This window comes from Colias philodice, chromosome 18, assembly GCF_061535455.1.
Source record: "Colias philodice isolate Cphi_HAF_F1 chromosome 18, ilColPhil1 Martin Lab GWU primary, whole genome shotgun sequence".
In the NCBI taxonomy this organism is placed as follows: Eukaryota; Metazoa; Arthropoda; class Insecta; order Lepidoptera; family Pieridae; genus Colias; species Colias philodice.
In genome coordinates, this window is record NC_143103.1 from 6,482,478 (window position 1) to 6,507,736 (window position 25,259).

The following is a 25,259-nucleotide window of genomic DNA, read 5'->3' on the forward strand; positions in this document are numbered from 1 at the left end:
CTGTAATATAAAATATAACAGTATCTTAAGATAAAATATTATAGCATCTTCACCGTGTGTCACGCGCTTAAGAGATTATGTATTCCATGTGTAAATTAAAGCATAGTTTTATATCGACAATAACTCCTAGATCTCTTAATTCCGTGACGCTTTTTATTTTCGAAAATAAGGGGATTAAGTTTTCTGTTGAATGAAATTATTTGACATTTATCGGGGTTAAGAAATCGAATCGAAAATAAGGGGATTACGTTTTCTGTTGAATGAAATTATTTGACATTTATCGGGGTTAAGAAATAATTGATTGATGTTGCAGAATAATTCAAACTTCTCTGATTGCAATTTTAAACAATCTTCAAGTGTATTAAAAATTTTGTCATAAAAAATTTTGTATCATCAGCGTAAAGTAGCATGGTGTGAATTTTGAAAACAAGAACCTATATCGTTTATATAAACAGTAAACAAGAATGGACCCAAATGGGAACCTTGTGGAATACCCGAAGGAATATTTAGGAATCCAGAAGTGTAACCCTTAAGTGCGACGGCCAGGCTTCTATTAGAAATATACGATTGAAGCCAGCGGAGAAGGTCACCGTGTATACCAAACTTGGATAATTTCATTACGAGTGTGGAGTGATTAATTTTATCGAAAGCTTTTGAAAAGTCAGTATACTCGGCGTCCACCTGCAGGCCGGCATCAAGAGCATTCAAAAGAAAGTCCGTATATATATTATATAGTACAAGATTAGTCTCTACGCTACGCCCCCGAAACCATGTTGATGCTGTGAAATATGTCGAGATGTTATCTGTTTTAATTGGTTTAATGTCACTATCTTTTCAAAAAATTTTCCTAATACGCATAATTTAGAGATCGGCTTATAATTTTTAACGTTTTGTTTATTACCGCCTATTGAAATGGGTGTTATAAATTATTAAAGCCTTTTTCCAAATATCGGGAAAACTAAGACTACAGGCCCATGTTGAAAAAATTATGGGTCATTTGACCCACCACCTGACCTATCTAGAATGATATAAGAGCATAAAATAATAAGATTCAGCACTATGACGACACTTATAAGCTGTCCACCTCAGTGCAGATGAGAATTCGAAGGTTCAGGTAGAGATTTTCTCCCCTTGTCTCCATGATTTTTGTACGGCGTTGCGGAATAATGGCTTAAAAGCAGTATAGAAATAGTATGACACAGATGCCGTACAAAAATGGTGGTCCACAAAGTCGGAATTTATTTTTATTTTTCGACAGTTGCCGGGGTAAATTTGGTCATTTGATTTTGTACGGCATCTGTGTCATACTATTTCTATACTACTTTTAATCAATTATTCCGCAACGCCGTACAAAAATCATGGAGACAAGGGGAGAAAATCTCTACCTGAACCTTCGAATTCTCATCTGCACTCAGGTGGACAGCTTACAAGTGACGTCATAGTGCTGAATCTTATTATTTTATGCTCTTATATCATTCTAGATAGGTCAGGTGGTGGGTCAAATGACCCATAATTTTTTCAACACGGGCCTGTAGTCTATAATCAAAAAAAAAAATCAGCCGTGTTTCAAATTTTGTGTAGCGTAGGTAAGTCTGTCTTTATTTTTATTTTATAGAAATCACACGCAATGAATGCCTGACAATAATTTCTCACACCAGTCTTTTGTTAGTGTATAATTATTTAACCTTTGGCCTGTCATTGATTAAAGTGTCGTTGGCCTACTATACAGAATTTCTATTATTAGAAATGTTTAGAAACGCTGCTTTTATAAAACTTGATAATAATATTAACTTTTTAATTTGCTGTAATAAAATGATCGACAACTCATACTTGAGACGCAGGCCTCCGATGATTTTTTCAGGATAATTCACCGCGCTGGCCAAGTCTGATTTGACAGATGTTGTAGACTGTAGTTCAATGGCTTATTTAAATTTTAATCCACTTTAAACCACAGCTTTTGCTCTTTTTTCTTTGTCATCAATATAGGCAAATAAATACCTACCTGTATACTTTGATTTGAGGCGGAATATTAAGTACCTAAGTATAATTTTCAAGTTCTGTAATCTGTTTGTACCTATTGTTTATATTATTATTCCATTTAAGTGTATGAACACGTGTCAGAGGAAAATCTTTGTTCTTACGGAAAACAATTTACTTAAGCCTGTAGACTCTATTTTCAACGAACCGAAGCAATACCGATAAGATTGTTTCATATTTCCGATTTTCCTCATTCTCTTAATCTTATAGAGCATAATCAATAATCATACCAATTCTTTGTTTTTTTATGATAAATATTTAACTAAGTAGGTATATCTAAAAACTCGAAGGCTGGGTTTGGCCGTGTTTTATTGGCCCGAGTCTCGAGATACATAAAGTACCCTAAACCCTATATGTTACTCGGTAAAGATGAAGCTCAGAGAGTAGTAAGGGTTTTAAATAATATGTAGATGTGGCCTTAGCTAAGTGAGTGCTATAGCTATAGGCATAGAGCGTATATAAGTATATAACTAGCAGAAATAATAGTATAGCATTAAAATCAGTATCACAGTATTATATTATCTGTGGAGATTAGAGCGTTGAAACAAACAAATAACATTTCTGCTTTGTATTATTAGTATTGTAGTTTTGAGTTTTTTTTCTTCCCTGTAACCAAACTCTACCAAAATTTGATTTTGCCGTAACTTTTAGGTAACCAACATTTTTTGGGATCCCTGTTGTTCTTCAAATAACATTGAACAACTTGTAATACATTATATTAAGCAGATATCAAAAATTCTCAGAAAGCAGCATTCACATTCGCCTTCCAAAAAAAAAAGCGGTTTACCTGTTAGGGATTCCACAGACGGACACACACATTATCTTAAACAAAAAAATACAAAACTTCGTGGAACTACAGCTATACTTAAATATTATCATATTTAGTACTACGAGAAGACTATTCCGATGCTCGGATCACCAAAGCTCGGATAGTGATGCCGCCCACAGGTGATGCTGATAATTATTTATTTTTAACTTCTCTAAGTTCCAGATTCCAGAGATAAACGCAATTCTTATAATAAAAATCAATCTGATATAAATTGCGTTACACAAAAATATGTATCATTTTATGATTCTACTTATCGGTTTTAATTTACACCCCTTTATACTACAATGGAATTAAAATACTGCCTTTGCTTTAGTGTCAAAATAAATTGCGCAGTACATGGCCAAATAATCATATTTTGGTTTTATAGCTGTTTTTTGTAATAATGTACTCTTCAAACGCGTTAACGCGTTAAAAAATTATATGTGTACTTATGCAGTACAAACAATACCTACACAATTTTCATGCAATGCAAGACCAACGCTTGATTTTGAACTCTAAGTTGTCGTTGAAAGTGCTATTATATACAGCAACAGGCGCATTGCAAATCTAGCTGAGAAGAAGACCGTTTAAGCGACCTCGTAATCGAAGCTGTTTAGTTTGTACTTTGTTTCTTGTCGCAGACATAACGATGTTTTCAAAGAGTGTAGTCGTGTGCAGTCTTCTGGCATTTGCCGCGTTGTCTGCGGCAACCGACGTATTGCAATGCCCCGGTAAGTATTGACTTTACGTAAGACCGTTACCATTCGACCTCCTTTCTTCTCGTGTTACTTTGTAGATATTTAGTACACAACATAATAAGGGTATAACGTGTCACAAAAATCTTAGTTGTTAGTGATTGTTATGTCTTAAGTCTACACAGTAGGTAATATAAATAATTTCTAGTTAAATATATAACATCAAACAAACGATCACATTAAAATCATACATATCAAGGAATTTGAATTCAATCCTTTATCAATTAGGTACCTACTTTTTCACGCTTATTTTTTTTTACTCATTGATGAAATGAGTAAAAAAATATTAACTACTTAGGTATGTGAAATTAAATTGTATTTATCTAATTCTTAATGTAATATCAAAATTTCAAAGTTTTCATCTATTTATTACGGAATTAAAAAAACATTGTATTTTTGACTTTATTATCTCAGAACTTTCGACTGGGTGAACTGATTTTGATAAACCTTTGAAAGATTATTTGAAAGCCATGTGGTCCCATTTAAATTTTGTTTTAATTCATACTCTGGTGGTTTTTATTAAAAAGAAACTAATATTTCTAAGAATTAATATTTTTCCTGTCGCTACAATCACTCTATTAGTTACAAAGTTTATTCAGTTACGAGCAGTGAATAATTTTTAACGGATTTTAACATTGGAGCATATCTCGATAAAAAGGTATAAATAAACTTAAATACAAAAACAATTAAGATACCTCTGTTAAATGAAAAGATAATTTGGGTCTTATCTGAAGACCGTTTGTGGTTATTAGGTACATAAAAACTGTAAACAAATACTTCCCTATGCACAAAAAATGAAGTACCTATGTATTCCCTAAAATTTATATTTGTGATATTGTGTATGTTTTGATTTGAATCGTGGTTTTAAAATCTATGTTTTTTTTTTCGTAATATAATAAAACAGTCTTAGGTACATAACCAAACCATTTATATAGGTCGTTGACGTTAAATATTTATTACTATTTTTTTCAGTATTTAATGAGTTCACGTAAGAAAAACCTATATTTTGACAAAATTTTATATTGCGATTGACCAATTAGTTAGTTTCAAATTACAATAAGCTACTTTGCGAATATCTTATAAAATGAGGTAGGTAATTGCAAAGATCCCTAAAAATGAAATAGTCGTTTCTGAGGTTAATTTAGTTTTAGGTTATTTGCTGCTTAGTTAATTGAAGAGATTTATGCAGTCGTAAAAAGTTGAAGACTGCACGACCAATAATCAAACCACGATTTAAACCAGGGACTGGACCGGACCTATTTTAGATAAAATAATTAATATGTACTACTACTAGGGACTAGGGTCACAGATTAGATACTAGCTAGAGTGTTCTGAACATTTACAGTTTACACGGTTATGTTATTATTATTATGTTATGTATCTATATTGGAGATTCAGGTGAATCTGTCCGTCTGGCCTTTTCTTCCATACTTAAGTTACCAAAGTTATAGCTGGATAAAGGTAGCAAGCATTTTCACTGTCTAGTTTATACTATTAAAGGAGTAAGAAAATGTAGAACGTAGCAGCCCCATTGATTTTTGGAAGTCGGTTAAAAACTAACAAGAGCCTAACAGAGTCTCTAACAAAATGAGACTAGTGAAAAGAACACGACATGTTGCAGCGAACTATAAATCACGGCATTTAAATACATACACGCACATTTAGCTAAATATAGATGTATTTGAATAATTTAACATTATTCTTTAGTTGCCTTGGTGAATTTAAGTCAGGAAAATATATTTTAATTTTAAAAATATTAAAATATAATTCATTCAGATAGATTTTAGATAGTCAAAAACATTAAGATGTTGATTTACTACATATTTAGATAATATTCAAATGAATGTTGTATAACTAAAGTATAGCCTCCTAAGTGCCTAAAATGATGGAATTTTTTTTAGGTAATTAGCAAACTGGAATAGGTTTATTCCAATTTCAATTAATGATTTCATTGGTTCTGTGAGAGAGCTAGGATTATGCAATATTTTTTGGCAATGCTGCTTCTCGATGACTGTATCGAAGGTAAATATTTGTTTCCAAATTGGCTTAACTATTATATATGTTATAGTGACAATGACACGTAGTTCGAGAAGCAGATTAATAATTAACGATTATGACCAAGATTTATTTTTATTAAACTAAACCGATCTAGATGGCATAAATTATATATTACTTCCGATAAACTGCAGAACGCCGACATTGAAATACGTGAGCCGTATGCTGTCTTCATTGAGCGGTCACCTAGCATATTATTGTATCTACAACATCCGGCCACGTTTCATAACACCTTCATATGTAGGTAGGTACATATTTACCGACCATACACTGTGGTACTTATTCTATTTACTATCTACAGCCATATACCTTGGATATAGGTATATATGCATGTGTCATTTTAAAAACTTCAATTTCCCTATTGGCATAAGGTTAGAATCAAAATATATTATATCATGTACTCTCTGGCCTCTGGATTGGGTCCTTTGAGACTAGCATCCCCTGAGCTGTTTTTACGGCCTCAAAATAAATAATAACTAATTGTTCGCATACTATGTGACAAATTCTAACATCGCATTGAAAGATAAAAACAATTACATAAGCGGTTTTTTTTAGTTGTGCAGTGTTTCTAGTTGTTATTTGAATACCTGTTTTTATGTGTAGGTACTTTTTTTAACAAATCGTATAATAATGTTTGTTGACAAAATTACTACGAAAATTCTCTTTAAATTACACTTAAGCGGATAATAATGAATAGATTATTTGATATTTGTCTTGAATAATTTATTTATAATTTGTTTCGAAGTCATCACGACCTTTGCGGATTTCTCGACATTTAAGACTACCCAAGTTTTTAATAAATAATTCTTTGCGATATTAGTGTATGAAAAATAAATATCTTCGTATTCAGAAAATGCGATAAGCAAGCACATTTTTATCCGTGGTCACAGGCCATGTCATCACGCGTATTTCCAATCTATACATAGCCAGAACGCAACCATAGGAAACTACTCACAGTATTACCATTATTTCCTACAGTAGTGCGACGAATGTACTTGTGCAGAGAAACGGAGGGGAACTTGCGGGGGTCGGGCGACGCGGGCCGCGTAAAGCAAACACGCTTAGTTTGCTTTACCTAGCGCGAAAGGATGACGCAGTCGTATTTTTTGTGTAATAATTTTATTATACATAGGTACTTACATATTCTATTATGGCGCGCACAAACTGTTCGGTTTACGGATGTAAATCTACATTGAAATCCCAGAAGGAAACAATATTTCAGAAAGATTGTATTAATTGTATCTGTTGAATTAAAATCAAATCTATGTATATATGTTGTCCTCATTATTTTCTAATCAGATTGTACATCCCAATGCGAATGCATTACTTAATTAAATGTTATAAATTATAATATACAATTAAGAATATCCAAAAATAAAGTGTCCACGTAAATAATATTTTGCAGTGCAATATCTGTAGGTAATTATATATTTATGAACAAATAATTACATCAGATTTAATAATCGCAATTATTTTGAATGTACATATGAATACAGATTTCATCATAATATTAATAATCACAATTGTTTTATTTCCCATTTGTTGCAACCCTAGCGTATTTTCGTGTGGCAGCGTCATTACCTACGCTGGCGGCGGCATCGCGCGACATCAAAGGCGATTCCTTACTGTAGGAAATAATGGTAATACTGTGAAACTACTCGTGTATACTTTGTAATGCTGTTTTTAAGTTTGTTATTACAATATATACACGAATTTTGCGTACTGATCGTGTAGACTTTGTAACGCGGATGCTTGCTTCTTCGTTCCAAACTATACACGATCAGTACGCAAAATATGTATAACTAAATTTAGCTACTACACCACTTACGCTTGAGCGAAATAATAAATATAGGCAATCAAAGACTTGTAGGTACAGCTATATCTATCTATTTTTATTCTTCTTGATTGATTCAGTAAAATATGGAACAAAAATATTATTAGCTAAGCTTAGAAAAATAAATGGGTAACAGATATATACCTATGGGTTAGGTTAGGTTCGTGTTTTTTTTAACTACACAAAAACAGGAGCCCCGCTTCGCGGGGCTCCGTTGCCTCGCAACCGTCTTCTTCTGGACTTATTAGATTCTTACATTTTAGCACTGTTGTCAATTGTAAGTCGTGCAGTATACCTAGTCGGGAACGAAGACACAAGCATCCTCGATACAAAAAATATAGGATCAATACGCAACATTATAATATACACAATTCACATGCATTTTAATAATATCTAGATTTCAAAACAGCAATACAATAATATAAACGCGAGCAATGGAAAGACGCCGCGCTTACTCCGAAACATACACGATTAGTCCGCATGCGTACTGGCGCTGTATATTTTGGAGCGCTATTCTTACTTACTTCACTACAAAGTATACGCGAGTATTTGCGTACTACTGTTGTATAGATTGGAAGAACTTTGTAAAAAAGTAATTTCCAAACTATACGTGATTAGTTTCACACCGTTGCGTACTGGCCTTGTATAGTTTGGAAAGACGCTGTTATCACACTGATTTGCAGCATCTTTTAACAAAAAAAAATATGATAATAATAAAAATAAAGATTTTTAATTAGTAGATGAATAAAATTAGGTAATTACTCCTTGAGTTGGAGCAACACTGAAAGACAATTTCAATATTTACCTAAATAGTAAATTTTCACCGAATCCGACTGTCCTCGTAATGAGTGACAAAATCGAGAATGCCAATGCAAATGTTTCAAAAGATCGAAATTAAATTTACCATAACAGTCTCTTGGTCTGTGTGGGAGCTGTGAAAAAATATACTTCTATGGCCTAAGCCAATGCAAATGCAATCAAAAGATACCTACAACCGTTTATGCTGTAGATTTGCGCCATTCGCGAGGGTATCAAAACCTACAAGGTACTTCCCGTGAAAACAGAATCTTGAAATTTGATACATAGCAACGTCTTACAACACAGATAAAATAACAATTGCTAAAAGCATATAATATGTAAAGTTACAACATAAATAAAAAATAGGTTTATTCGGAACCCTCGGTGCGCGAGTTTGGCTCGCACAGTGATGACTCATAAGTTGAAGAAGTTGCTTTTTATTGTATTTTTATATTATGCGTAGAATATCCAGGATTCTATGTGACTACAGACTACAGTCTACATTGAATAAATTGATTGGCTGTTTACCTATAAATAAGTAGGTATTAGGCGATATTTCTTATTTTCCATTGTGGTTTGTTAATCCGTCATAAAATGCATGTTTTTAGTTTTTACTGTCAATTGTAAATGAGAAATTATATACAATAATTTATTCAAGTTATAGGTAAGTAGTCATTTTGTTTCATTTTATATATTTTAGTACTCAATACTCAATAAAGACTGATAACACAAAGTTATTAAAGTTAGAATTATTTATTTTGTCCTGGGAATGTTTTCATGAATTTTTTTTTCTTGATAATATTAGATTAGGTATGGAAGATGAATCGTATGAACTTGTGAAATCTCATACACTTGAATTTATATTTTTGGTTTTTATGGCATTCAAATGCTTTATAAATACACTTAAACACTCATACACTCATACACTTTCAATGTAATACTCGTACACATTTACACTAACATAATGATCAGCTTTTTTGCTCAAATTAAACGCAGATCAACAGACAATCCTTCACGATTGACGGAAGTTGCCTCGTGTTCGTGTAGCTATTTCAGTATCTACCTACATCATAAGATAAGCTTATACATATTCAAACATTATCCCCATTAATTAAGATAGGTACATAATATGATGTTAACATCGAGCTCATGCCTACTCTTGTTATTTTTAATTCCAATGGTTCCTTCAACTATGTACATTAGTTTGTAGGTACTGACGTCTTTTGAGATAGGTACCTAACTAGTTACCTAGTACTTACTCAGAAATAAAATAAAAAAATATTTCGGCTACAAATCCTTATTTTTTTCATCCAATGAAATAACATTAACGCTTAAAAAGTAAATAGAGATAACATTTGAAAGAGAATCATTAATAAATTACGTACCTATTTCAATTTATCGTTGGTAATAAATCGCATGGATTAATAAAAAGAACATTATTATTTATTATCAAAGACACATGTAGTAAGGTTATGACGTCGTTGGTTGTAAGTCAGGAATCAGGATAGCCTATTTCAAAAATACTTATTTCCAATTCTTATAAATTAGGTACCTCAGTGAAGAGAAACATTTAAAAATGTACTTCAACTTTGCAAGTTCATTATACATACATATTACAAAATTTTAAACTAAAAGTTATTAGTTACTACATAAAATTCGCTAAATTAGTTATAACAAAAAAAAATATTTTTCGACTTATTCTGCGTTTCTAGTCACGCGCACTTGTCTAGCTTTTTTTGTCTTTGTGCATAAAAACTACACGTACGCCGAAGTTACGACGGCGTTTATAATAAAATAATTTATATCTGACTACAAACATATTCAAAGCGGTAAGCAGGTACTTACATCAAAATAATAAATGGAAAATTCTGGCGCTTTATAGTGTAGGTACACTGTTTTCAACTTTACATTGTTTTTGTTTCAAGAAAAACTCGTTATGACGACTTTGAGATAATAAAGATTTAGGTATAAGAAGGTCGGTATATAAAGATCAAAACGATTTCCACATCCTTAATGCAATTGACGAGTCTCACCATGCAATTAATTTTGCTTTTGTTCATACGTTGGATGTAGTAATTATTTAGAAATCTGTAACAATGGACGGAGTTCGGATGCAAAACTATCGTTATCAGTTATCACTACATACCTACCATAAAACTGCTCCGTCTATATTATGTTTGTGCGTTCTTGAAAATTCAAATGCTGCTGTACCAATTTTCATTCTGTTTTTACAATGGATAGCGTGGTTATTAAAAGCCAACAAAACGAGTGTGAGAATTCAAAATGTCCCCTTTTTACTCCTCCAATACTGGACCGAAATAATTACTTTTTTCATAATTTAGTAGAGAAAAGTATAGGCTATGTTTTTGCTTTTTTTTATAATATGTTCAAAAATTAGTTTAATGGAAGAAGGAACATAACGGAAAATCTGTCGTATTTTTTACGTTTTGAAAGATTCATAATATATCATTCAATAAAGATATGACAAAAAGGAAAACGTAGGAACATGGTTAAAGTTACCAAGTAAGTTAATAGTAAAAAAAAGTAAAAAATATATTGCTCTATAATCCAGGGAGAAAACAAGGGACTACGTTTGTATGGAAAAACGGCTCTTTTGTTTGCTCTTTAAGGACAACTTGAGCGAAGTTGCCGTGCGTCGGAAAGCTTATCGGATATCGTTAACAGTTAACCTAGATAATAATAGAAAACAGTGCTCCGTCACGTATTTCTGTAGAATAATTGCAAAAACTCAAAAACATCCATGAGAGCTATTTAGGAGTTAGGCTATACTTACATTTATTTCTAGAAACTTATTTGTGGGACCTGCCTCAAAATCTAGCTGTGAACAATGTGCGAAATTAAAGCGGATAGCTAATATACATATCTATATAAAAAGCATAAACAATTAAAACAAAGGTAATCATGAACAAGATCTAGAGATTCATAGACATGTCCTTGACTCGTGTAGCTGCTATAAAGACTACGTTATATAAAACGATAATTATCGTCCACAAGTTAAAGCAATAATGATTATTATTCGTTGTTCTAGTAATTAATTCGAATGAGTCTCATGGCATCTTACTAAAGCATTGTAAATTATTAATGTCAAATAATTTTATTGAAGCTGAATAATGCAGATCATTAGTTAATTAATTGCATAAGATATCCGCATTAAAAACAAAACCCGTTTCGCTTTGAAAATAGTTTGTATAACTTTTCATTATATTCACACGCAAGGAATAATTCGTTATTCAATACAATATTAATAGCTAGTTAAATATGAAAGATTATGTAAATTAGTGAAATTATAATTTAAATACGACTGCAAGTTCGATTTAATGCATACTTATATAGTTATAATATCTGAAATTTTATTATGAATATGACGTGCCTAAAAAAAAAAGTATTTGGACTTCTGAATGCGTAAGCTGTTGGAAGCGATATATATTATGTTCGATCAAAACCTGGTTTCCCGTTTCGTGATCTTATGTTTTATCAAAGGTAGCAAATTATGTACATTCAAAAAGAAAAACAATAAAAATAAAGAGATTTTGTTCACCTATTTAGATACGTAGTTAGGTAGTAGGTGCTATTTTTATCTACTACATAAATGCCGCAAGACAACCCCGCACCCTTTCTATTAATTTGTTTTGGTGTATAATGTATAACGTATAATTTTAATAAAGGTTATAATAATAATTAATATTTACGCCCATATTTATTTTTACAGGTAAAAATATACCGAATTTGAAAGAAAATGTTCAATTGACGCCCTGCAAAAAAGCACCTTGCAAGTTAAAAAAAGGAACTAATCAACATATCAACATTAATTTCACACCAGGTAAATATTGTTTTTATATATAAAAGAACTTTTCCATTGTTAAGATTCATATTTAATTGGTGGTAAAAGATATATTATTTATCTGTAAGTAAATGGTAAACATGAGAAAATATTATTTTTATATTGAAATCATGAAAGGAATATCTACATATTATCTAGTTAATAAAATATGCATGTAAAAAAGAATATAAAGCAGATATATTTATAGAGCCATATATAATCATAACTACTGTGATTAAGTTCATAGCTACCCATAAAATTAGAAATAACCCAAGAATAATCTTCTTCGAAAAATCGAGTAAATTAAATACAGTCTTTAACGAACTGTTTTCAAATTTTACAGAGACCGACCTGGATGAAATAACAAACCATGTAGTGGCGGATGTTTTCGGAGTTGAATTGCCATTTGTGGGAGTCGACGGCAATCCCGTGTGCGACAAGCTTCAGACGGCCGATGGACAACCAGCTTCATGTCCACTCAAAGCGGGAACAACATACACATATAAAGACTCCTTCCCCATACTCAATTTCTATCCCTCAATAGAAGTCAAAGTACACTGGGAATTACAAGCGAACAAAAAAGGATTTATTTGCTTCGAAATGCCCGTAAAAATTGTATAGATTTTTACAATTTGTTTAAAATCGAGATGGTGTTATATGTATTTATTTTTACTCTTCAAGATTTATCAGCTACGCGCTGTAAAATGTGTGATATTAAGTCTTAATCATATTAACCAGCGATTGATTATAACGTGGATAAATAAACACGAGTTCTTAACATGAGTTGATGTCAAGATGTAGTTAAAAGTACGCGTGAAAATGTTATATGATACAAAGATTACAATGTTTCTATTGTAGATCGATTAAATGAAGGACATCTATACCGCTGACACAGACACACGTGATAGTAATTTCCTACAATTTACACCATATTATCTCTTCGCCTGATAAATTAGTCCTAAGATGTTCTTTGTATGAATAATGGTGTCTGCACAATGATTTTATAGCTGTCGTTAATGGTTAAGTATATAAAATAATTTGAACATTATTAATTTTATATCAATACATTTTTTACGATTTCCATTTTTCTCAATGCATTACATTGTTAACTAATGGTTAAGTGATTTACTTTTGAAGCGTTACGCGTAAGCATTTTTTTACTTTGTCAATAATGAAACAGAAATTATATTCATTGCCTAGTAGGTACCTACATGTCGCGCATAAATGAGTGCAGTTTATTATGGTTATAATTTTAGTACTTACGTATATATTTTAGAGGATAAAGAATTAAAATATACAAAACGTGTTTTATTTATCCCACAAATATCACTTGATGTACCTAGTCTAAAAATATAATTGCTGGTAAATATCATTGAGATAATATTAATATATGGAGACGACACCGCCTACATCACTTATGTTCCACTCAACATACGTCATGTGACGTATGTTGAGCGGTATTTTTTAATGGTTTTAAAGTGAAACGCATCAAACATGCCTTCGTGTGTGTTACGATATTGCACAAATAATACAAATAATACGGAAAAGTGCAAAGGAATAACTTTCATCGTTAAGTACCTAACTAGATAATAATTTTAAAACTTAGTTAGAGCAAAAAAATGGCGCACAGATTTTGTTCGTGGTGTCTCCTCCATACGTAAATATATTGATTTTCTTGGTAGGAATTAATGCTACTGCGTCAATCACTTTCTGCTAACTTTTGGAATAAAAAAATGTTCTACTACTTGCAGTATAAAAAATAGACACTATATCTTGAAAACCATACAGATAAAAAAGGAAAATTATTCAGTTGTTCTAACCAATGCATCGCTATTGGGTAGGTCGCACTGAATTCGAGTGTAGGTTGTCTCATAAACTAATTAATAAAATATAAGCCTTTTCAAAATCATACGTAAAATAAGAAAAAAAAATCTTTAATTATTTTATTTAAGTTGAATATAAAATTAAGTATAAAAACCATACTATTGCACCTTCTCGCGCTTTAGCCTGTATAAAAATAGTAGGAGATAGCGTTTACCCTTTTTTCGAGGCGGGCACGATGACGGCGGGAACTTCGAAACATATGACGTCACGGTTTCCGTCTTTAAGTGCCCAGTGTACCCTTAGGCTCACTTCTGGGTAAAACGCTTCCACTGGGATTATGTTTGTATAAACGTATTCTACGTTCGCTTCGAGGGGGCACCGGGCTGGTGAGCCGTCATCTGCTCTAGTCACAGACGGACACGCGTCCCCATCCGTCACGCCAATGAACGGCAATGGAATCATCCCGATATCAGCATACACATCATTCTTAAGGGTTTTCACTGTTTTGGCTGAAATGTAAAATGTATAGGATTAGATTACCAAAATTAGGTGGTTATTCATGAGCCTAAGTTATTAATAAGTAAGTAATTAATATTCATTATTCTCAGTAGCTGGTTTATGTTCAAGTTATATTTAGAACTTTAATTAACGTAAGTATTATAAGTTTATACGTAGATAAATGGTTGTATTATAATATTATGCGTAAAATGGTAAAATATAATCATCTAGCTATTGAATATTGATACATTTGACCTTAACCTACTCATAAGTTATGGAGATACATCTTCTAGACTTCTAATTTATTTATATTCATTCAAAGACCAAACTCGTTTTAACCTAATTATAGACAATTATTTGTGGTAAATCAACATTGTATTCTGATAAACCAAGATATTTTCTTTGTAAAAAAATGTTAATCCACAAAAAAGAACAATCACTACCTACCTTTATATCTAATTGGGGCCCAATTATCATTATAATTGTATAGAATGATTATACATAATTTGAATTAACAAGTGCTAATCTAGTCTCTGGCAATCAGAGTTATGCTGCGCTTCTTTGTTTGGTTGAATGAGCTCAGAAAATAAGCGAAAATTCTTTCAGTGTTAGATTTTAGTCCATTTATCGATGAAGGCTATAGGCCTTAGATTATAGGCCTATCATCACGCAGCACGCTATCACCAATAGGAACACAGCAATTCGAGTAAAACTGCGAGCTCATCTAGTAATTATTAATTATAAACTCCAAATTAATTAATAATTTTTACATAATTGGGCAACATTGTGTTGTTGTTCTTGTTTGCAAAGAGTAATATGAACATTATATGAATAAAATTAAAAAACTTGATTAGTCACGTTCTCGTGATTCGCTTATCAACGAGAATAACCTTTAATTATTAAAACGTATGAAATATACGATCTTATTCTCGACGACTTCGAATCGACGATCTTATTTCTCATTTTTATCAAACAAAATGTCTATATTTTTATTTAATTAATTGCTACAATCTTAACAGCAAACCAGTCCCACTATCAGAAAACATAGTGAGGCCATTAAGACCAAACATTTGTTGAGCAAGAGTTGATCAACAGTGTTCCTGGAAACTTTGTTTAAATTTTGACGGTTATCAGGCGAGAAATATTTTTACATGCGCGATCATCTGTGGCGATCATCAACTCAGAAAACGCAATGTTGCCAGAAACTCCTCAACATTTTAGAAAAACAATTTTTTACTATGAAAACGAAGCTTAACAGTCTCTGATAGACTTTCCTAAATTACCTATAACTGAAAATATTTATGTGATGTTTTTAAGAAAATTAAGTATTGTATTGTATATCGTATTGTCTAATCTCGAAATAACAAAGTGACTACAAGACTGGTTGTTAAAATAGCGTTCCTACATACCTAATGAAAAACAAGATCTTAAGTCGTATTTAACATAGATAGAGATTTAATCTTAATATGTTTTGAATAAGAGTAGGTAAAACCCAAACCTTGCTAAAACGAGAGGAAAATTTACAAGAAAATCAGTAGTCCAGATTAATAAAAAAGTAAACATAGCTACTTATTAGTTACGTTATATTCAGCATATCCGAAAATTTGATTACCATATTTTAAAGATATGATACAGATATCGTAAGCGGCAAATTTATATAGCGCTGCCCGAATCTTACTTCTTATTGTTTTGATTTTAAAAGAGTAACTACCTACGGAGTTTGCTGCCGATTCTTCTCTTTAGTAACTGCTTTCCGAACCGGCGGTTAAATTTTTCTCTGTTTTGACGATTCAAAAGTGTTTCTAAACGAAGTCTAGTTGATACAATAATGCTTTACTTACTGGGTTTGAACTTGAATGTTACGTGGATGTCCGTGCCTTTACGCAGTTTGCAGCGACTTTTTGCCCTGTCACATGCAGAGACATGAATCCTTTCTTGTAAATTATCAATGGAAAGACCTGGAAAAAGATTTGATTGCGTTTAATATTTACATAGCATGAGACTGACCTCGCAAAATTTCGCTTTATTTGTCCGCTGATTTGTAAAGTTAGACGTATACCTATAGGTACAAAGAGCGAAGATCACAAGATGCTAGAAAATTAACGTGCATAGGTATACCTAATAACTACAGTGTATTTATTACGAGTAGATAAGAATAAATGAAAATAAATATCTATAATTGCTAGAAAATGTATCATGTCATATTTGGAGATCCCGCGGCCGTTCCAATCGTCCATAGTAATATCATCTAGGTAGATATGTTATCGATATAAACTGTAATTGGAAGTACCTATAAATGTTATAGAACTGTAGAAACAATTACATCTAATGAAGTAAAACTTACTTTACAATACAAATGGATATATTTTATATTATAATATACCTATAGTGGCATAATATGTCGACACAAGCCTGTCCCACGAAGGTATCGTAAAATTAACATTAGTTTTACCTTCGTCCTTAAATGTGCGACTCTATTTTAGGATGACTGAATTCTGTTACATACCTATATATTTATAATTGCCTAAGAAAATTAAGCCGAAAATGGACCATCAGCGGAAATAATTCTTGTAGTTCTGAAAATCGCTACAGTTATTCCTTGACATATCCAGATGATCATATCGAAAGTCCTCAATAGGTATATGTATAGATATTTTCATTGCGAATTACTGAATTAAATTCAACTGACGATAGTTGAGACATGAGTGTCTACGGCAATACAACTAGGCCGGCACCTCAGCTACTCGTAGGAAAATGAAAAGTTGGTATTTTCTAAACTGGAAATGTTCATTTTAATTGCGGACTTTTCATACGGGTTTTGAAGCTCTCCTAGAGTTTCTCATGAGGGCGGTTTGTCTAACCGGTGCGGCAAGTACCTACCTAGTTAAATTTTATTTTTAAACCCGTTTAAAATAACACTCTATAAGGAAGGTCGTGAATGGAAAAAAATAATTAAACGAGTAATTTGAATCGTTTAAATATTCTTATATGATTGAAAACAAACAAAATAGTGACCTTTTTCCTAGTCGATGGGTCTTACCTTTGCATTGTGATATAAGTGGACTTCCAGCACTCAATACATCATTTACAAAAGCCGCTGCTATAATGGTAAAAACAAATATATAACTCTTCATTTTCTTGTAGTTTTACGACACACAACCGAATCTGTAGGCAAAATAACTGCGATTGACAGTGGGAAAACATTAACTTACTACCTAAAACTTGTTTTGAAGGTCGTGTTTAAAGACGCTTAATTTATTAAAAAAAATATGTAAATATTAAGGACACGCTTACCAGGTGACCATGGTAGAAATATAAAGTAAAATGAGAAGAATGAATAGAATGTATCATACTTAGGGTTGGGTATTGTTAATAGATACATATTAATAAATCTTCCAAGCCATCAATATTTAGTCATAATGTTTACTTGTTAGAATAAATCCGGTACTTAAATATAATTGTAAGGACATGATACCTTCCTTTTTAAAGACTTCATAAAAAAATATCTAGGTACCTATACCTTCACTAAAGATATAAATAGCCAACTTTCTATTTACACTTGCAAGTTTGAATACTTGATTCAACCCTAGTTAAGTATATTTTTTAAGCATCATTCTGCTATGTGTTTTGAAACTCTCCTAATTATTGTAATTAGGATGTCTCCAAAATCGACACAAATCAAATTTGGAGACACGCCACAATAAGACAGTAGGTAGTGGTATTACTACAAAACAATTTTAACACAGTCTAACTTTAAACCAGGAATCTGCCACTTTATAATAGCTGTCTATGTGAAATACGACAAAACCAGATTAAAGAGAGCCCGCGCTTAAAGTTAAACCCTGTCTAAAGTTTTTTGTGGTAAGACAGTACCCATGTATTTAATATTTTGTACATCGGGTTCGAATAGAATTGTGAATGATTAAAATTAATATCGACATAATAATATAATATGCAAATTGCAATTCCTTAATAATACCTATAATGTATCCGCAACGTGCACTTGAACACAAAAATGAAGGCCACAAAGAACTAAATTTCAGCATTAAAAATATTTTTTAGTTATCAAAAAAATACGGAAAATACACAACACAACATGAATTATTTCTTTGGTATAAATATGCGAATAGGTATGGCTATCTTATTTTTTGCTTACTGACGTGCTAATTTTGTTCAAGGAAACAACACAATTAGCAACATTTATTAGTCACGAGTATTAACTATATATAAATTAAATACTTACCAGTATGTTAGAAACTTCTCAGTCCTGCAGAGCAGCTCGAATTGGCGAATTTCTTCCGAAAACTATTCTAACATAATTCTTATACGATCCCTAATAATGGTCCTACTGGTGATATAAATGCATGAAGGGCCCGTGCCATATTGTTTAATCCGTATTGTCATTTTTTTTACAATAGCAAGGAATTTAAGAAAAAAAAAAACGAAAAATTTATTCTGGGTTGCTTTTACTTTTTATTGCCCATTTGAAGGCGATTGTATTGAAGGATTGCATTAGAAGGGAAAAATTGAGCCAGTTAAGCCAGAAAAGTTTTCGGTACTCATGCGCCAAATCGAGCTGCTCTATGGCGACTATGAATATCTGCTCTAACTTCTAAGTAGGAAATTTTTTTGAGATGAAAAACTTTGTGATCTATGTGACAAATCAAATTTCGTAGAAAAACTACCATTATTGGAACTTGTGGAACGAAGAATCGATTGATATTTCTGTACATTATTCTATAATAGGTAAACGAAAGAAAAGACCAAATTGAAACTTATAAAATTTAATACAATACAAATGTATAATAAAATACAATACATTTAACACTTAATGTAAGAATATAATATAATATGAGGCAGATTAAAATACTTGTGTTAAACTTATCATTCTATAAAATAAACGGTCGATTTGTGCAATTTTTTTGTGCATAATACTGCATTGAGGTCGCAAAAAACAACGTCTAAAGTAATTGGTATAAGTTTAACTTTTTGTGCCCTATTCTTAAGTGCCGTATCAGATCCATAAATTAATATCTTAAATAAATAATAAATATTCTACTGTCTTAACATTAAAATGCATTACTATGCACAATACTGCAACAATGAGATAAAATCGTAATATTTAAGTAGTATTATAAAATAAGATTTGAATGGCTTTAATAAGCAAAGAAAATCAATGTCATAGGAATGTCGAATTGTTTAAAAATTGATACCTATCGTCTTAGAGCCTATCGTCTTATGTTTTTCGGCATACTTATGATACTTTAAAATAAGGATATTATTAATTGAAGAAAAATTGAAGTGATAAATCACTTATGAGTTGTGAGTTGTGACTAACCTTTAGTTCCACTACTGCATCATTTAAGCAGTTAATAACACTTAATACGAATAAACACGAAGAACTACGAAAGAAGAACACTTTTTCGCCATGTATTCTGAATGCTTTTTTCTTAAAAAAATCATACATATTAAATTATCATGCATCAACAAGTCTCACAATCATTTTTTTTAAGGCCAACTCTTATAACAACACAATACTAATGTGTACTGGTTTTTTTTAATATGTATATATTTTAATTACGCGTCATTTTTAATTTAAAACAATACATTAATTGTTAAATAAATAGAACATAGAACAGAAAATTAGGTTAATCATAGAAACAATACTTACATATAAACTAAAACATTATGAAAGATGGTAACAAAGGCCACATCATCCAAGATAATACATTTATTTAAACTTATGTTTACTTAATACGAATTATTAATTCTGATTTGATACAAGTACATTCTACATGTACATTTAATAAAGGTGGAAATGTCATGTTTTTGAGGGTAATTTATAATAAGAATGTTATAACTATGTAATAAATAATAATAATAAAAAAAATGATTATGTTAAGTCGAACACTTATATGTAAATCAAAAAGCGCAATCTAAATTGATACTTGTAGCAATGAGTAAAAGACCACTTTCAAATGGATTTGTATCTTTTTGTTTTAGAAAAAAAAATGTATGCGTGTACTAGAGTACACACGTAAGAAGTGAAACTTCTTTATGACCTTAAAAATGTCAGAGTATGGCGTAACGCAAAAATGTCACGCGTACGGCGTAACGCAAAAATGTCACGCGTACGGCGGAACGCACAGACAGCGTAACGCAAAAATGTTACACTAAATTTTTGTCCAACCCCGATAAAGAAGTTTCACTTCAAAAAATTTTGAGTTTTATATTCAATTGTTTGATCACAATCCGAGGATCACAATACTCACATTGTGTGGGTCATCATGAAAGTTAAACAAGTAGGCAAAAATACAAGTATCAAGAACAAAACACCTATCTATAATATGCAAAACAATATATAAAAAATATATATTCTGAGTGTGTGTAGTTGTTATTTCTAGTTTTTGGTTAAATAAACATAATTCTGGTGTGAGTTTGCCTGCAATGCTATATCACAAAAATTGTTAAATTATTATTAGTTGATAAATAATTGTGATTGTTACCTTTCTGGTTTCACATATGTATTACTAAGTACCTGTTTTGGAACTTTAAGAAAGGCATCCTTTAAATTACCACAATTAGATTCCGGAGCTGCATCAAAATACTGTTCCATTTTGACCAACACATTGTTTGGTTCTGTTCCTATTTCATATTCGTCCATAGCTTGATATACAGCCTGAAACAATAAGTTAAATTGTAATTATTTCAAATCATTTATATCAACTACCACAAATTGATTTTACCATAATCTAATAAAAAGTATAAATAAGGTAAGTAGGATCCCCAGTATCTTTAGATTTGAACCTTAAGAAGATTCATTTGATAGCTAAGGATATGTCTAGATGAGGACTTGAACACATGTAAATTGAGATATATAAGTGGCCCCATAACAGCTATTTCATATTTTTTCAACATAGACTACTAAAAATAGTTGCTTTCATAAAGACAATCTTATCTTTGTGCACCTCTAAGAATATTTAGTATACCTAATAAATAAACAACCAGTACTAAGCTATATAAAGTATTACCTCAAAAGCAGGCTGTTTATGATTATGAAAAGCTCTCCGACTTCCATGTAATACATAGATACCTTGACTTGTGGCATCGGCACACGCATCACCATACATACACTGGTCTGTGCGGTAATTGTATCTACATGATAGCACATATACTGCACTTTCATGGTAATGGAATATAATATTTATAATATCCTGAAAATTAAATCATATAATTTAATATCCATATAACGACTTCTTTTTTCATAATACATAATATATTTATATTTGGTACATTTTAATGTTGTAAATCTTGTAAATCTATACTAATATTATAAAGCTGAAGAGTTTGTTTGTTTGTTTGAATGCGCTAATCTCGGGAACTGGTCTGATTTGAAAAATTCTTTCGGTGTTAGATAGTCCATTTATCGGGGAAGGCTATAGGCTATATATCATCACGCTAAGACCAACAGGAGCGGAGCCGCGCGGGTGATACCGCGCGGCACAGCTAGTATGTAATAGGAACTGTGTTTTCTGAAAAATGAAACTTTTTACATTGCCTGATGCACATTAATATAGTATTTACAGCTCTTGAGTCAACTCTTATCCAATTGTAATATAAACAAACATTACCTGGTCACCCCAAGGTATATACAATTTCCATTTCAACATAATTGGGGTAACATAGTCAACCCAGCCAAATTCTCGCATTCTTGTTAAATTCATCAGCATAACACCTGAGTTGAGACCTAAAAATATATAATAATTTAATGTTAAATAAATAAAACTTATAATACATTTAAAGATTTGTTATTTATCCCTGTCTAAAAACTGCTTTCAAATTAAATATTGTTGATTGATGAAGCTTTCTCACCATATTTTCCATAAAAAGGATGTTTTGCGAAGCGAGGATACCATGAAACATTTGGATTATCATCTTCTAGTGCCATTGCTGATATTTGTGTGTGATTAAATTTTGAAAAAGAATCCCACAATCCTTCAGCAGGTCCCAAAAATAAAGTATCAGTATCCACATAAATCATAGCATCTATGTGTGGAATCAATGTCTGAAATAAATAACATCAATTATATAGAAATTATGAAATGTTATGTACATATTTATTAGAATTGAAACGGTGCAATAGGAACCCTGTATACAAACCAATAGATATCTTATTGATTTTAAACATTTTGAAATTAATATAATATGTAATGTAATTTATTATGAAACATAGTTTCTAATTGATATACTTTCAACAATTCTGAAACCTGTAAAAATATTATACCTTAAAACCTACCTTTAAATAAAATATTACCTATCTTTAAATAAAATATTCATAATATACAAACCGGTATAAAAAGTCTTTGTGCTGCACATTTGCTAAACAAATTCATCCATTCATCTTTATGAGCTTCTGGAAAATTAATTCTTTGGAGTTCAAATTCCAATTTTTCCCCAATAATATTTTTCCATTCAGTCAGAGTAGACTTAAAGAGAGGTTTTAATTTTTGATCCGTGAATATAATGAATAATAAGGGAGTTTTTGTAAAAAGCAATGCTGATTTGATAACATTTAAAGATTCATTGAATCTTGAATCACAAACCACAAATGAAATCACAACTCTTTGAGTTTTCGTTGATGATGTGCTACGCCTGGAAAATAAATTATTTCCATAAAGAAAAGAAGAAAATGTGATTTCATAGAATAGGTTATAGAATAATAAACTAAAATTTGGTTAAATATTATTTTTTATAAACATGCCTGTAGTCTTCATGATCAAAATAATTGTTTTCGTAGGTTCCGCTTCCTTTATCAGATTTATTTATATTTGAATAAAAAAATACGATAATACAGCAAAAACATATAAAAAGTAAAAGTTTTAAAATTGATAACTTTCTCATGGTGAATGTAACAGGCTAAAGAAATGCTCTAAGATCATTTCATAATCTTAAACCTAGGAGCCCTTTCATTTCCTATAACATGTGAAAAATGTAATACATAATATTTTATGATAAAAAATTAACAATATGATATAATTAACACAGCAGTTGAACTTGTTTGTTTGAAATTGAAATTGTATACAAATAATTTTGACAGTGACAATGTACTTTTTTTTTACCGACGTTCCAAAAATCAAAGAGGGCTAGCGTTTTCACATTATCCGATCCGATATCGGATATCGGACGCCGATAGCCGATATCCGATATCGGATACAATTTGCCCTTTCACATTGTCCGATAAAATCGTTCCGATATCATCATGAGTCTTGCCAGAAATTTTTAGAGAAAACTAAACTAAATTGCCAGTTGATAAAAAAAGGTATAATTTAAAAAAATCAAATGTTATATCATAGTTGTACATGTACATCAAAAATAACTACGATAAAGAAAAACAACTTCAAAAAAGAAAAGTAAAATGTAAAAAAAGATTTGATATCACAAATTACTGCATATTATTTAGAAATTAGATGTGCTATTTACTAAAGGCCGCTGCATACGTGACGGGATTTTACCCGGACGGGACGTGACGGGAAGTTTTGGAAACATCGTTGCATACAAAATGTATCCAAATACGTATATGTCACGGGAACATCGACGGGACGGGAACGTGGACGGGAAAAATATCGTCGCCGACGATGTTTAGCACGTCCCCGTCCCGTCCCGTCCCGCACGTGCCCCGTCCCGTCCGTGATTTCGCTACGTATGCACAGTCGCTCCGTTCGTGCCGGAGAGATTAATAGTGACGCCTTCCAAGTATCGAAAATGGACGACGAAAAACTGATCGAATGTGTACGCTCTTATCCAGCGTTGTATAATTTAGCGAACCCACAATATTTAAATACAAAATATGGCAATTTTACGCCATAAATAATTTTTATAAAAATTATTTATGCCGTAAAATTGCTGTGAAATTGTCATACAGTGAAAACGGTAAGTGTTATTTAATGAATATATTGTGGTATTCCTAACTATACTTAGTCCTTTTCACCTATGATGATTCCTGTGACACTTCATCGTGTTCTGAATTACGTATTTTATGTTTAAAATGCCAAAATAATTTTAGTGCATAATATTTTTGTTTTATGGCGGCATTATTACCAAAAATATAAAAATGAAACATCTTAAGCTTATAAATCAAAAACAGTATTGTTCAAACGAAAAATCAAAAAAGTTGTGTATTGGGTAAACAAATTCAAATTCAAATTTCTTTATTTGCAGAATGTAGATTACAAAGATGTTAATGTTTTCTTGACGGTCGTAGCTTCTTCGTCATCTAGAGCAATAGCAATTAAAGCCAATTCTTGAATTGAAAAATCCATCTTTCGTTGTTCACAACACTAGCACGTTAGATCAGAATCACGTCACGGTGCGTATGCGTTTGCTCCACGTTCCCGTTGTGAACGAGGCAATCACGTGCCCGTCCCGCTCACGTCCCGTCCGAGGTATTTTCCCGTCACGTATGCAGCGGCCTTAAATAGTTTTGATATCGGTCATTTGTATAACAATATACTTATGTTAACACATTATAAATTAAATAAATTTATATCAATACCTACTACAATCTAGTATTAGTTAATAGTTTTAGTAATACATATTAGTATGTAAATACCTATTAAATGTATTTTTAGCAAGACGTACCTAGTCATTTAGTCATTTTTTCACTAAGTACATAATTTATAAAAGTTCATGTAGTACCTTATACCTATGATAAATTTATTAAGTGATACAATCTTTGCTCACATTTTCTTTTCTTTTTCTTATTACACTGTAATATCCTAAAAGAAAATTGTCACTCGTTCAAATATATTT

At 31.5% G+C, this 25,259-nt stretch overlaps 3 protein-coding genes across 3 annotated transcripts; 1 reads left to right on the top strand and 2 right to left on the bottom strand.

The window, feature by feature from the left end:
• The first annotated feature begins 3,415 nt into the window (after window positions 1–3,415).
• Window positions 3,416–13,430, top strand: LOC149480523 (ecdysteroid-regulated 16 kDa protein-like). The gene is made up of 3 exons (XM_089707002.1): window positions 3,416–3,576; window positions 12,018–12,128; window positions 12,472–13,430. Exons 1-3 carry the CDS (start codon window positions 3,495–3,497, stop codon window positions 12,747–12,749), a joined length of 471 nt encoding a protein of 156 aa, XP_089563128.1. The 5' UTR covers window positions 3,416–3,494; the 3' UTR covers window positions 12,750–13,430.
• A 621-nt stretch (window positions 13,431–14,051) lies between these two features.
• On the bottom strand, window positions 14,052–18,816 carry LOC149480524 (NPC intracellular cholesterol transporter 2 homolog a-like). Its single transcript, XM_089706998.1, has 4 exons — window positions 18,694–18,816; window positions 17,491–17,615; window positions 16,292–16,408; window positions 14,052–14,461 (listed from the first exon to the last, which is right to left on the bottom strand). Exons 2-4 carry the CDS (start codon window positions 17,582–17,584, stop codon window positions 14,163–14,165), a joined length of 510 nt encoding a protein of 169 aa, XP_089563124.1. The 5' UTR covers window positions 17,585–17,615; window positions 18,694–18,816; the 3' UTR covers window positions 14,052–14,162.
• Window positions 18,817–19,218: 402 nt separating this feature from the next.
• shams (glucoside xylosyltransferase 1 shams) lies at window positions 19,219–23,549 on the bottom strand. The gene is made up of 6 exons (XM_089706989.1): window positions 23,212–23,549; window positions 22,799–23,102; window positions 22,323–22,515; window positions 22,082–22,197; window positions 21,482–21,664; window positions 19,219–21,129 (listed from the first exon to the last, which is right to left on the bottom strand). Exons 1-6 carry the CDS (start codon window positions 23,349–23,351, stop codon window positions 20,953–20,955), a joined length of 1,113 nt encoding a protein of 370 aa, XP_089563115.1. The 5' UTR covers window positions 23,352–23,549; the 3' UTR covers window positions 19,219–20,952.
• Window positions 23,550–25,259: the final 1,710 nt, after the last annotated feature.